At 40.0% G+C, this 15,193-nt stretch overlaps 1 protein-coding gene across 6 annotated transcripts in view; it reads left to right on the top strand.

Moving 5' to 3' along the window:
* Nucleotides 1-15,193, top strand: part of KCNAB1 (potassium voltage-gated channel subfamily A regulatory beta subunit 1) — a 383,848-nt gene that overhangs the window by 302,293 nt on the left and 66,362 nt on the right. For all 6 annotated transcript variants that reach the window (XR_008297900.1, XR_008297898.1, XR_008297899.1 and 3 more), the window contains exons 4-7: nt 363-442; nt 2,975-3,019; nt 6,823-6,867; nt 8,881-8,924. Coding sequence is in view for 3 of the 6 variants with exons in the window: in XM_015066024.3 (XP_014921510.1) it covers nt 363-442; nt 2,975-3,019; nt 6,823-6,867; nt 8,881-8,924 (214 nt within the window). In the remaining 3 variants the exon portion in view is untranslated. The remainder of the gene's footprint in view (nt 1-362; nt 443-2,974; nt 3,020-6,822; nt 6,868-8,880; nt 8,925-15,193) is intronic.

Genomic DNA, 15,193 nt, shown 5'->3' with positions numbered 1-15,193 from the left:
CAACTGACCCTCTTTGTCAGAGAGATGATGCTGCCACAGGGAATGTTGTCAGACCAGATCTTCCGGGCAGAGTGAGCAACACAAATCCATCCACCTTACCTCGCTGCTCCTGAGGGCTGACTAATCCCTGCACTGAAGGAAGTCTCCCGTAGTGCCCAGTCTACGTCTGAGGGAAAGGATACTTTTATCCTATATATGCTGGTAGAATCTTCTTTTTTTTTTTTCTCATTTTTTTACGACTGATAAAAACAAGGAGTGACATTTCAGTGTTCTTAAACACCACCAGAGGATTCAACGTTGCTTGCTTCCTAGGTTTAGCAAACATTTGTTTTTTTCTGACTGACCTTTACATCCTCTTGCAGGTTGCCGAACGGCTGATGACAATTGCCTACGAAAGTGGGGTTAATCTCTTCGATACTGCTGAAGTCTATGCTGCTGGAAAGTGAGTCAGTGCCTCCTTGTGTCCCTCACGTGGTATTTGTGGCACCAAGAATCTGCCCAGGCCATTGCTGTCATGCTGGTGAGAAGGGTCTGCCCTTCCCACACGCTTTGGTGGCGTTGCTTTTCTCCCTTCCACTAGCCCCTTCACCAGAGCTGGGGATATTGGCTGCCTCTGGCCCCTTCTGCCCCCCCGCCCCAAACTTTCCTATCCTTGACCCCTGTATGAAGAATGGACTGCAAACAATTGCCATAGCCTTCCTGAGGGGCAGAGGCGGCTGGGACCAGAGTGGTGGCAGTGAAGATCAAGAAATGTTAGTTGGAGGGATGCCTGGGTGGCTTAGTCAGTTAAGTGTCCGACTCTTGATTTTGGCTCAGGTCATGATCTCACGGTTTGTGAGTTCAAGCCACGTGTTGGGCCTTGTGCTGACAGTGCAGAGCCTGCTTGGGATTCTCTCTCTCCTTCTCTCTCGCTGTCTCCCTCTGTCCCTTCCCCCCCCCCAAAATAAATAATAAACATTTTTTTTTAAAAGAAGTATTAGTTGGATATAGGAGTGAGGAAATAAAGGAGCAGATTCCAGTGTAGTTGTTCAAAAGCTAGTCTTGCTATTTCGTAACCATGTCTCGTAGTTACCCAACCCTTCAGGGAAACTGGGACGTCCTCTCTACAGGGAACCAGGGACTGCTTTTCCTGTCTGCAGGCCCATCCCTCCACCTAGCATGACAAGTAGATCAGAGATTAAAGGAGGGGTCCTCAAAGATGCCAAGAAATTTACTGTATCTTGTGAGAGGGCGTTTCAGACTCCATTCTGAGGACAGAGAGGACTGCAAAAGGGCCTTGCTGGAGAAGCCACACCAACTACAACCTTCCCACGGACCTGAGAACAGGTTCCGGGCTCTGACACTGGGCTCACTGCTCGTCACACCATGTGGGGAATGTGCCCTTGGGGAGACCTCAAGGTTCATGCCCTCTACATCCTGGCGCGAGAAGCACGTCTCAGAACAGAACTGGCGCACCTTGGCCACCTGCTGCCAACACGGACAGACTGACTCACGTAGCTCCCAGAACTGTTTGAGCAGCTCTGCCATTTTCTACCAGGACTGTGGCGCCTAATCCTCCACAGGCCTCACTCCCAGCACCTTCTTCCAGGCGAGGAGCACAATCAAACTGCTGGACTTGCGGAATCAGGTTCATCGTTGCCCGATCTGTGTTGTCCTTGCGTGGTTTCCTCCTTCTCAACGGCAGATCTATGTTTGAGGACGATCGGGGAAGTTCAGAGCCCACGTCCCTGATGTTTTCTGTTGAGTCCAAGGAGAGGAAATACAATTGATAAGGCCTTCCTCCTTCCCACATCTGAGCCTTTCTCAGTGTTTTCTTCTTTTGTTGAATCCTGCTAGGGTTGGAAAAGGGAAGTCCTGTTTGTATTTCTACTATGATTGATAGTCAGTCCTGGTTAATTACTGACTGACTGTCCAGTGTGCAACTGAGCTAGGTTCCCGCTATGAAATGCAAAGTTGCAAAAGACAGTGTCAGAAACAGAGGGCTGGGGAAGAGAACACTGGTGTAACGTCCCCTGCATGTCTGTCTGGAGCATGCTCCATAGCTACCCTGCAGCATGGTTAATGCCAGGCTGGGCACTCCAACACAGACAGAACTTTCAGCTAAGATAAACAGTGTTTAGTGACGATTCCCCATCTATAGGACCCCAATGAAAAAAGTGCTAATTCCATTGACGTCCCCATTCACAAAGCCTCTGAGAGCCCACCTGCTTCTTACAACATTGATCTGACCGGGAGGGACCTACGATAAAACTTCAGTCTCCTTAACCTTGGGTCCTGGCTCAGGTAGGTAGAGGGGAGAAGACAGCGGAGATGTCTTCGCTGTACCTCTCCACGACCCACTGTAGGGGCGGGAAGAACACTTCTCTACATCTCCCTGCACCTTCCTTCTGTGGCAACACTTGTCACTAGAACCCAGGACATTCTCTATGTGGTCCACTGCATCTGCAGCCCTAGCCTTTGGGACATCGAAACACCCACATGGTTTGTTTTGTTTCCTTGCTTTGTTTGTTTGTTTGTTTGTTTTTTCATCCTGCAAGATCTCCAGGGAATCCGTATTTTCTATCTAAATAGGACAAGGTCTCATTGTCGTCCCTGGTCACAATTGAAAACCACAGCAATTAGAAGGGTAACCTTGACTCCCACTGGACTCCGCCAAGCAGGATATTTATAAATGGGATCAGCGGTTCAAAAGCACCGAACTGCCAAGTGACTGTGTTGTTTCTTAGTATCAGGACCACAGGCGGTCTCCTGCCAGTGTGTCAGGATTTGGCAGGTGCTTCTGGAATGCTCCAGGAGCAGGATTCTGCAGGCACAAGCAGAAACAGCGGAAACTGTGCTACTAGCCGAGAGCAGCTTCTATTTTCAGGACATGTAGGCACTGAGAGTTCAAACAACGAATGGCTCTTGTGTTTTTGGATTGACTCTTGTGTTTCCAGGACATTGTATCCTGAGCTATTATCTGTTTCCCTTCCAGGGCTGAAGTGATTCTGGGGAGCATCATCAAGAAGAAAGGCTGGAGGTAATGCATTCACCATAATCATGTACTTCTCTTTCAAAAGACTGTTATTATTTTGTCCCAGAGAAGGAAAAATAAAATTGCATGACAACTAAACAAAAGGCTGTCAAAAAAAAAAAGTCAGTTTTTGGTAAAGAAACGATTTATAGTGGTTTGGAAATAAATACTAACAAGTTCCTTATTTGTGCTTTAGTAAGTATTGACTAGTCATTGATCACAATGACTTCCCATGGGGTTGAGCAGAGAGGAGGGGAGGTTCATGAGATACTCATGCATAAAAGAAAGGGGTATTTCCAAGGTTTCTCACCACTGTTTGTGATAATTTGGTGAAGAAAGACAGCTGATAGGAAGCTGATTATATACATGTACTTATGTTCACTGTTCATCTTATTGACAACTCTGGATGCAAAGAAGTGATGAAAAGAGAAGTCCTTGTGATAAATACCACAAAGCTCTCTTATCTGAACACAATTAGCCCGCGCCTCTGATGTGTGCCAGGAGCCCTATTATCTGGGCGTTCAGGGAAGTGCTTCATCTGCTGTCCTTGAGGGGTTGCATCCCATTCCACGGTGTCCGTATCCAGTGGTAAAGAGGAACGCCGCCTCTGTGGGGCGTGGGGCAGCAATCCCCCTCCATTTCACTATGTGTGTCAACCATGACAGCCACTTCTTCACCGGCAGGAGTACAGAATCAGGCAAAGACCACGGAACAAGTCTGGGTCCTCTTCTGCTCTGGCAGATTTGCCATTGGCCAAATAAACAACAGCTCTGTAGTATTAGTGGAAATGGAGACCCAGAAGTTTATGGAGATGTGAACAAAAGAAGTTCGATGACCTACTTTCTCCCCCTTCTTTCTCCTCCTCCCCCACTCCAGGGATTGTAAGGGGATTAGGAAAAAACGATATTCACCCTTAAATATGGAAGAATCTTCATATTCCCGCCCAGTCCTCCACCTTGCCTGAGTAACCTTCCCACTCACAAGGCTGGTCCGTCCATCACCGCCCCAATCACTTCCCTAGGGCTCCTGGAACAAAGTGCTGGCTTGAGACATGTGTTCTCTCATAGGTCTCTAGGCCAGAAGTGCAACATCAAGGTTTGAGCAGTGTCCTGCTCTTTCTGTAAGTTTGGATAGAACCCTTCCTTGCCCCTTCCTAGCTTTTGGCTTTTGTGGGGAATCTTGGGCCTGCGCTCAACCTCTGCCTCCGTCATCAGATGGCGTCCTCCCCTCATGTGTGTCTGTGCATCTTCTTAAAAGGACACCAGTCGTATTGGATTAAGGACTCACCCTACTCCAGTTTAACCTCATCACCTCATCTTCATTTAACTAATTACATCTGTAATGGTCGTATTTCCAAATAAGCTCACTCTCTGAGGTACTACTGGGGGCTAGGACTTTAACATGTCTTTTTAGGGGACACAACTCAACCCAAAACAGAGACCCTAGAGATGAGCCCACTAACAGCCCTGGTGAGCTGTGCAGCGAGGTGTAGGCTGACAGAGCACCTGAGGAAGGAGGGGAACATCAGTGCAGGAGCTCTTTCCCCTCAACACCCAGAGGGCACCTAACCATCACTCTCCACAGTTTGCAGAGCCTATTATACACCTACAGGAAAATGGATTAACATGGTTTTTTTTTCTTTTTTTTTTCTATTTATTTATTTATTTATTTATTTATTTATTTATTTATTTATTTTAACATTTATTTATTTTTGAGACAGAGAGAGACAAAGCACGAACGGGGGAGGGTCAGAGAGAGAGGGAGACACAGAATCCGAAACAGGCTCCAGGCTCTGAGCAGTCAGCACAGAGCCTGACGCAGGGCTTGAACTCACGGACGGTGAGATCATGACCTGAGCCGAAGTCGGACGCTCAACCGACTGAGCCACCCAGGCGCCCCTCTTTTTTTTTTTTTTTTTTTTTTTACAAACTGCCTTTCAGTCTTGCAAATAAAAACCCAAGCTGTCACCATGCTACAGAATATTGAAATCAGCACACAGCTGCCCCTCCAAGGCTGGTGGAAAGATAGACCGTATCATCCTAGTACGGAGTCTATAAAAGCAATTTCAACTGGCATACTTGGCTTCTAGTCCCAGGACCACCACTTGCCCACTGTGCCAGCTACTTCACCTCTCTGAGTCTCAGTTTCCCCACCTGCAAAATGGACGGCGTAACTGTTCATGAAGTGCTGTACTGTGAAAGTGAGATAAAGTATGCCAGAGTATTTTGAAAGTTGTGCTATATCGGTATAAAATACTCACATTATCGTTCTCCACCCACTCAGAGGAGTTGCTGGAAATGCCTCCATGATGGTCACTGGTCATCTGCCAGGTTGCTGTCTATTCTTGCTCTTTGAGCCTACATGTTAGTGTGCACACCCGCGTCACCCAAACGTTTTCCAGAAGGCCTAACCTTGAAAACAGAAGTCCATGATGGTATTTGCATAGAGTATGCAGCCTCTCTGAATAATCTAGAGGACTGCATTAATTTTTTATAATATTCCATCTAGCCTTTTGTTGAAGCTGTGAAAATGTTTGCTAACAGAGATCTGGCTCCCCCGGGGCAGATTGCCGCTACACTAGGTATCGTGAGGTTGATGGATGAACCTGGAAAGTACATCAGCCCTTCTGCGGTGTGTAATCTCCAGATGCGTGTATCTGTAGAGCTTCCATTACAGTGATTCAAATTACTTTTCAGGGAATTAACTTCAGTGGGATGGGGTTGCTGACATTTCCTACAAATTTTTCTTGTTGCAGCTAAGCTGTCGGAATTGTCACCCTTGTTCCCCATTGGTTATCATTAATCTTACGGGCTCTCATACCTGCGGGCCCCAGGGCATCAGCTCTACAGCTGATGGAATTATGAATGCCTTATTTCAAATAGTCCCAAAGTTCGGTCTTAACCTTTGAATCTCAAAGGATTTTTTTTCTTAGACCAGTTCAATTGAATTACATACTTGGAGAAACTGAATTATCCTGAGATCTGCCTCCCGATTTTAAATCATATGGCTGTAGGTCTCAAGACATGTTTCTTATTCCACCATCATGACGAGACGATTGCCATTTCCTGCCCTGTGTGTGGTTTTGAGAAGGCAATTAGTTTGCTGACAAGATTTCCGCAGTTCATTCCCTTAGGAGTAAAGTGGTTAAAACCTCGCGTTAAAAATTTTAGCACGGTTTTCCTAAAATAACATTTCCATTTAATAGGACACTCAAAGAAATTGTATCCCTATTTATTGATTATTATAATTTACTTTATCATTCATATTTCCATGCAATCAGTTCCTGCCTGTGAATGTGATGGTTGGAAAGCATAATAACTCAGAGCCACTAGGGCCCGTGGTCCTTGGCAGAGGGTGGATTTAGCCCCAGGAAAACACATTCAATCAACGTTATGTCAGATGCTAAATAAGTATTAGCTGGTGCTACTAAAGCAATCCATCCTTTATGCCAGTTCACTCACCCTCTCATTTACCATTTCTGCCCCTCCATGCCTACCACTCACCCTCTTCACCACACCCCCCCCCCCCCCCCGAACCGGTGGCTTGTGTCACAGCCTCCTTCTCCTATCCCTCCAGGTATAGGTCACTTCCCTTCAACCTCTTCGCCTAGGATCTGACTTCACATCCCCACTCACCACCTTCCCCTTGTCCCCATATTTCAGTGACACGAATGAACAGATTTACCACTTTACCAATTTTTTTTAAATGGGAGGTACGATAAATTCTTTCCAATGCTATAATATCCTAACTCAGTACAATAACCAGCAATTTACTTAATATTTCTCTGTGTGTGTTTGTCTAACGTACAGGAGGTCCAGCCTGGTCATAACAACCAAACTCTACTGGGGTGGAAAGTAAGTTAAATACCTTTTCTTTTCCCTACTTGACAGGAGACAACTAGTAGCTCATGCTTTTATCCTTTTGGGCAACCATTTTACGTCTAATGTACTAAAATTAATTGGATTGGAGAGAAAGAGTATTTTTCCTGCCCTGAAGGAAATGCAATGAGCCTAGGATTCACTGTTACCAAGATGCCCCAAAGAAAGTTAGTGGTCACTTGTTACTAAGTGATTCATGGAGATTTTCAAATACCAACCTCATTCTAAGAACCATTTCCAAAATAGAGTTCAAATTTTGGGAAAAGAAAATAAGCACATAGCATCACAGGAGAAAAGCTACTCAAATCTGCCAAAAGTCAGAGACTTCCACGGAATGCAAAGATGAAAATATCTTCTCTGACCCCACGTGTATGTCTCTGGTCATTTTTTTTTAAATTTTTTTTTAATGTTTATTTATTTTTGAGACAGAGAGAGACACAGCATGAGCAGGGAAGGGGCAAAGAGAGAGGGAGACACAGAATGTGAAGCAGGCTCCAGGCTCTGAGCTGTCAGCACAGAGCCCGACGCGGGGCTCGAACTCACGAACTGTGAGATCATGACCTGAGCCGAAGTGGGATGCCTAACCAACTGAGCTACCCAGGCGCCCCCGTCTCTGGTCATCTTTGCAGAAGGCTCCAAACGTGTTGATCAAAAGGACCGCCTTTTGGAGAATAACAGAAGCTACTATATCACTCACTGGCAGGCAAATGAAAGAGAGGTCCTTTCTCTGTTGTAGGATGCAAACAATTTTCACAAGATGAATTGGCCTCTGATGAATCTACTGGTGTTTGAACTGGTACTTACATGATTCAACAGAACTTAGAAGTCTGGCCTTTTTGATACACATGTAAGAAAACAGCAAGCTGTCTCATATACCTTTTTGTAGAAATCACAACTATGGAGTCTTAACAAAGAAACAAAAACAAACACAAACCAACCAAATCTTATTTGCCTCCCTATAATTGAGAGGGAATAGTTACAATTGGAGACAGAGGACCTCTCCTTTGGAGTCTTCTAATCAAAATGTGTATGTGTACACACACACACTCATATTTTATTACTGTTTTTGAGTCTGTTTATGATGACTATGAAGACAGAAAGATGGAATTTAGATTTTTATTACTACCGGAACCTATATAAAAATAAAGCAACATGGTGCCCATGAGAAATACAGGTTTACATTGTCTGTGCCCTGATTCGTGTAGCTGTTGCTTAGTGCAGAGGTTTTAGTACTTAAAACCTTGCCTATGCTTTAGAAAGAAACAGAGAGTAAGATAATCTGCAAGAGCCATTACGTAGTAGAGTACTACCTACAATAATAGTCAATGTTTTTATAAAAGATAAAACATCACCAAAGGCAAAGAGTAAACTGTGTTTTAAAAAGAGGATGCCAAAGGTATTGACGTTGAAGAAACATTTCATGAATACTTTGAAACACAAGGACCGTATTTCTTTCTAATTGGCCAGATCTTGAAGCTTGTCTGAGAAGACAAAAGTCCTGGTTAAATGTTTGTCTTCTCAGGATACTGATGTAAGAAAGACTTGCGTCACATTTTAACAGAAAGTAATTAGATTTCTTTTGAAAGTCAAAAGGCACTTCCAAATTTGCTTACCTTCTCAGAAAAGCTAATGTTATCAGTAGCTCACAAACTTATGTCAAGGTGTTTTTTTGGGAGGGATTGATTAAGAGCAAGGTAGGAAGGCTGAGCTGTGTGTCACGTTATATGTGGATGGGGTGTGTATGGCTGAGTTATTAATATTGTGTGATGAGCGTCATGGTTAATTCATCACCTGGATCTCCAAAGAAAAGGGGCTCAGTGTGTTGCCCACCAGCCTTCTCTCCTCAGCCTGCGGTACAGAATTTGCTAAGAACAGGGTATAAAATTATCAATTCAATCTAGAATGAATATTCCTCTGTACTTTTGAAACAGTAATTTGAAAGAGAAAGCACACCCCCACTCAAAGTCATTTGCTTTTCTTTCTTGTTAGAGCTGAAACGGAAAGAGGGCTGTCAAGAAAACATATTATTGAAGGTAGGTACAGCTGCTTCCATTTTATCTTCATTTGTGGGCTGCTGATTCCAGAAAGGTATCAACCAAAAGGGTTCAAAACCCATTGCGGCGGGGGGGGGGGGGGGGGGTTGAGGGGGGGGTGGGAGGAATTTCCATAAAAAGAATCATAATCAACCACAATCTCTCTGGGGTTTAATGTAGGAGTGTGGTGATACAGAGAAGACAATAGAACACAAAGAAAAAGGGCAAATTTTCTAGAACTCTTCTCCCTTACAGCCAGGCTGACATTAATAAAACACTTCCCTAAGACTTTCTAAAAGGTTTTAATTGAGATATAATTTATATAACATAAAAGTCCACCCATTTAAAGTGTACAGTTCACTGGTTCTGAGCATAACAGAGTTGTGTGACCATCACTGTAAATTCAATTTAAAAAATTTCCTAATTCCTAGTACCCACTTGCAGTCAGTTCCCACCCTCTCTCTACCCTCCTCCACAGCCCCAAGTAACCACTAATCTACTTTTGTCTCTATAAATTTGCCAATTCTCAATATTTTATATGAATGAGATCATATAATGTGTAATAGTTTGTGACTAGCTTTTTTCACTTAGCATAATGTTCATGTTGTAACATGTATCATAACGTATCATTTTTACTGCCAAATAAGATTCCATTGTATGGATAGGCCCCATTTTGTTTATCCATTCATCATTTTGTTACATCCATTCATGTTGATGTACATTTGGGTTGTTTTCATTTTTTGACTTACGAATAATACTGCTGTGAATATCTACATACTAGGTTTTGGGTGGATATATGCTAAGGCGATGATAGTTTTACCTTAGTTTAAATTTTTGTGTTTTTAATTACAATTCAATTAGCATACAGTGTTATATTGGTTTCAGATGTACAGTATAGTGATTCAGCAATTCCATACATGACTTGGTGCTTATCAGGATAAGTGTATTCTTAATTCCCTTTGCCTCTTTTACCTATCCCTCCACCCACCTGTCCTCTAGTAACCACCAGTTTGTTCCCTATATTTAAGAGTGTGTCTCTTGGTTTGCCTTTCTGTGTACATTTGTTTTGTTTCTTAAATTCCACATACGAATGAAATCGTATGGTATTCATCTTTCCCTGACCGACTGATTTCACATAGCATGATGCCCTCTAGATCCATTCATGTTGCAAATGGCAAGCTTTCATTCTTTCTTCATAGCTGTGTAGTGTTCTATTGTGTGTGTGTATATCTATCTATCTATATCTATCTATCTATCTATCTATCTATCTATCTATCTATCTATCTATCTATCTATACAACCTCTCCTTAATCCATTCATCTATGGAAGAATACTCAGAGAGCTTCCATATGGTGGCTATTGTAAATTATGCTGCAATAAACATAGCGGTGCATGTATCTTTTAAAATGAGTGTTTTTGTATTCTTTGGGTGAATACCCAGGAGTAGAATTACTAGATGATATGGTAATTCTATTTTTAATTCTTTGAGCAACCTCCATGCTGTTTTCCAGAGTGGCTGCACCAGTTTGCATTCCCACCAACAGTGCAAGAGGGTTCCCCTTTCTTCACATCCTGGGCAATGCCTGTTGTTTCTTGTGTTGTTGATTTTAGCCATTCTGATAGGTATGAGGTGGTATCTCATTGTGACTTTGATTTGCATTTGCTTGTTGATGAGTGATGTTGAGCATTTTTTCATGTGCCTGTTGGCCATCTACATATATTCTTTGGGGAAATGTCCGTTCATGTCTTCTGCCCATTTTTTAGTTGGAATATTTGTCTTATTTGGTGTTGAATTGTATAAATTCTTTATATATTTTGACTATTAACCCCTTATTGACTATATCATTTGCAAATATCTCCTCCCATCTAGAGAGTTGTCTTTTGTTTTGTTGGCGGTTTTTTCGCTGTACAAAAGCTTTTTATTTTGGGGTAGTCCTAATAGTTTATTTTTGCTTTTGTTTCCTTTGTCAAAGGTGACATCTGTAGAAAAATGTTTCTGTGGCTGATGTCAAAGAGATTACTGATTACTGCCTACGTGTTCTTCTAAGCATTTTATAGTTTCAGGGCTCACATTTAGGTCTTTAATTCATTTTGAGTTTGTTATTGTGTAAGAAAGTCCAATTTCGTTCCTTCATATGTAGCTGTCCAGTTTTCCCAAACTGGACATTTGTCTAAGAGACTATCTTTTTTCCATTGTGTATTCTTGCCTCCTTTGTCATAGATTAATTGACCATATATTCATGGAATTATTTCTGGGCTCTCTATTCTGTTCTATTGATATCCATGTCTATTTTTGTATCAGTACCATACTGTTTTGATTACTTCAGCTTTGTAGTATATCTTGAAATCTGGAATTGTGATACCTCCAGTTTGTCCTTCTCTTTCAAGACGACTTTGGCTATTCAGGATCTTCAGTGGGTCCATACAAGCTTTAGGATTATTTGTTCTAGTTCTGTGAAAAATGCAGTTGGTGTTTTGATAGGGATTGCATTAATGTATAGATTGCTTTGGTAGTGTGGACATTTTAACAAAATTGTTCTCCCAATTACTGAGTATGCAGTATGTTTACATTTGTTTGTGTCATCTTCAGTTTTTTTCATCAGTGTATTATGGTTTTTGGAGCATAGGTCTTTACCTCCTTAGTTAACTTTATTCCTAGATACTTTATTATTTTCAGTGCATTTGTAATAGGATTTGTAACTGATTCAGAGAGGCATTGCTTTTGTAATTGTACTAAAAACTTTGTAGAGCCTGGAAATGAACAAGAAATAGTACAGTCTTCTAGAACTCTTATGTAGTAGAGTACTACTCTACTTCATTGGGAAGACTATAAGAATTGTGAGGAATTTTTATGTACTTCTTGTTTGTCTATATATTACAAAAAATGTCACACTTCTACCTTTTGCAATAAGAGAAAGATGTTAGATGGGGCTGTATAAATACAAGATTTTTATAACTTTAGGTTCCTGATTAATTATTAAGACAGAAGATTTTTCTTCTTTTTATAATTAGTTTCATTTATGAGATGCCAAAGTCAATAAAAACATGAAATACTCTCTAATCTCACCATTTTAAAAATAATAAATAAGTCCTCCTTTTGCTTACCTCATCTCATCTCACAGTGTGACAGTCTGGTACCTGTCCTTCCCAACTTATTCCCACAGTTAAATTGATCTATCTATCTATCTATCTATCTATCTATCTATCCACCTATCCACACTTACTTATAAATACAAAAACATAGGTATGAAACCAATGGAATCAAGCTATACATATTAACCAAAAGTTTACTTTTTTCTATAATTAAAATACATTTTAGACATATACACACCCACATACACATGCACATGTACACATGATTTGCAGGTTATTTCTTGGTTTTAGTATTACAAAATATCATACAAATGGCTGTCCTTATGTAAATGTGATCGATACTGGAGACAGCATTATTAGGTCAAAGAATAATGCGTATTTTAAATTATTTTCTAAAAAGGAATATACCAATCCGATGGATGAGTTCATTTGATTTATTTGTTTAGTTATACATTTATTTATTAATGAATTTGAGCTACTTTTTATAATTTTGTGCTTTCTCTGAGAATTAACTTTTCGTATTCTTAAGCTATTTTTCTTTTGAGTTGTTTGTCTTGATCTTATTAATTTTTAGGAGCTTTTTGTATATTAATAATGTTCACTTCTGTCAGTTACATATGTTGCAAATATTTTCTTCCAGGCTCTTATTTCATTATAAAGTTTTTTCCCTCCCCATGAACCTAATCTGAAGAATAATATCTAATGTGAAGACATTCATCCCAATTTAGAAACTGGAGTTCTTTATTAATGTGTAAAGAGAACTATTGGAAAGATCTTAGACTTCCACTAGGGGAAAAAAAATAGTTTTGGTATTCAGTCATTTAATTTAAAAAGAAGCCTTTTGGAGCGACTGGCTGGCTCATTCGGTAGAGTATGTCCCTCCTGATCTCAGCGTTATGAGTTAGAACTCCACATTGGATATAGAGATTACTTTAAAAATATAAAAATTAAAAAATTAAAAATTGAACAAAATAGAAAGTTTTTGAAGCCAGATCTTGGAGAATCTATTTATATAATAATAATGATGATAATAATAATAATATATATAAATGTATATGCATACAAATTTATATATATACAAATTTTTATATATTTATAATTTATATATAATCCATATATTTATATATAATATATTTATATAAAATTATAAATATATAAAATAAATTTATAATCTATATATTTATATAAATTATATATAAATTTATATATTATATACATAACACATATATAATTAATATGTATAATTTATATATTAATTACATGTGTATATAGTTAATATATATAATTTATATATTATATATGTATATAATTATAAATTATATATAAATTTGTTAATAGTAATAAATATATCATTCAGTTGTTTCCAAAGTGTTTGTATGACACTTGCAAAGTGTTTGTATGAGTTTGGTATTTCTCACTAACTAATTTTTTTTTTTCAACGTTTATTTATTTTTGGGACAGACAGAGACAGAGCATGAACGGGGGAGGGGCAGAGAGAGAGGGAGACACAGAATCGGAAACAGGCTCCAGGCTCTGAGCCATCAGCCCAGAGCCTGACGCGGGGCTCGAACTCACGGACCGCGAGATCGTGACCTGGCTGAAGTCGGACGCTTAACCGACTGCGCCACCCAGGCGCCCCTCACTAACTAATTTTTAATATATTTCTAAGCATTGGGCTTTGAAACCAGACAAACAGTGGTTCAGGTTTCAACTATGTCATTTAGGAGCTAGGGGACTTTGTGCAAGTTATTCAACCTTACTAAGCCTCCATCTTCTTGATTATACAAAGGGCTATAAATATTCCTACTTTACAACATTACTATACAGAAACTGATTTTAGAGAATTCACATTGAGCACAATATCCATCACATAATAAGCACTTAATAAATGTTATTTTTGTCATTATGTCATCATTCTTAACAGTACCACTGTTAATCTTCATACCATGGTTAAGGGCCTCTTTTACCAAGTAACGTTCTAAGGCTGCCACAAGGAATAAGTACATTCTAGCACTAGAGAAAGCTTTCACATTCCTAAACCAAACTAAATCCCTTCTCAGGCTGTAATGCCCACTTTGACCTTGCAAAGTAAAATCCAGCCTGCCTCTTAAAACTGTTACTATTCCTGCTCTAGTCTTGCCCCCGTGACTTGAGTCATCTACCGTGAAACCTGTCCATAAGAAATAACTGCCCCCTCCCAAAGAGAAATAACTTGTGTAAGCTTGTACTAAGCGGAAAAACAAGGCAGCAGTGTGCTGCCTGGAAAGTTCTTGTTTCTCTTTTCTTTTTAATCTAATTCAAATCGATTAAAAAAGAGATTCAGAAAATGGTACAGGATGGCAATCAACGAGAATATAAAATCAAGGAAAGAAAGAATGGAGGAAGCTGCTGTGCTTTTTACTGCATCTCCATTGCTTCAGTATTTACCAGTGTGTTCATAATTTCAAAATTCTCTTTTTTAAATCAGTTTTCTGCAAGCCCCAGACAACGTAACAGAAAAACCTTAAATTCTTTGTCCCTTTAAAGAAGTCAGGAATTCTCTGAGGAACTAATCTCTCAGGATGGATAAACCAGTTCAGCTGAAAATTCAAAATGACCCAGATTCAAACTTTAACACATTTCAAACTTTTGAGACTGAGAAAGAATTGGGATTATTCCTTAGTATGTTGTTACTGTTTATTTTGCAGGTCATAGTTTCAGCCTAAGAGAAAGATGTTCATGAGTCCAAAAGAGTCAGCTGAAAGGATATTTCTAGGCAGGCTGATATCAGGGAATTGAGTGAATTTTGCAGAAAAATAAAGGGGGGGGAGTGGACATTAGATTCCTAGGCCTCAAATAAAATTTGAAGAGGTTTACAAATCATTATCCTTGGATTTCATTGGTATTTGTTTTGTGATGAAGGTGACTTTATTGAACATTGGAGATTCATATGCACATTAAATTTAAAAAGTGTTCTTTGAGCCCAAATGTCCATCAACTGATGAATGGATAAAGAAGATGTGGTTTATATATACAATGGAATATCGTGTGACAATGAGAAAGAATGAAATCTTGCCATTTGCAGCAACGTGGATGGAACTGGAGAGTATTATGCTAAGTGAAACAAGTCAGTTAGAAAAAAACAGATACTATATGTTTTCACTCATATGTGGAATTTGAGAAACTTAACAGAAGAC

Source organism: Acinonyx jubatus, chromosome C2 (assembly GCF_027475565.1).
Source record: "Acinonyx jubatus isolate Ajub_Pintada_27869175 chromosome C2, VMU_Ajub_asm_v1.0, whole genome shotgun sequence".
Classification (NCBI taxonomy): domain Eukaryota; kingdom Metazoa; phylum Chordata; class Mammalia; order Carnivora; family Felidae; genus Acinonyx; species Acinonyx jubatus.
This window is presented reverse-complemented; position numbering and strand designations above follow the sequence as displayed.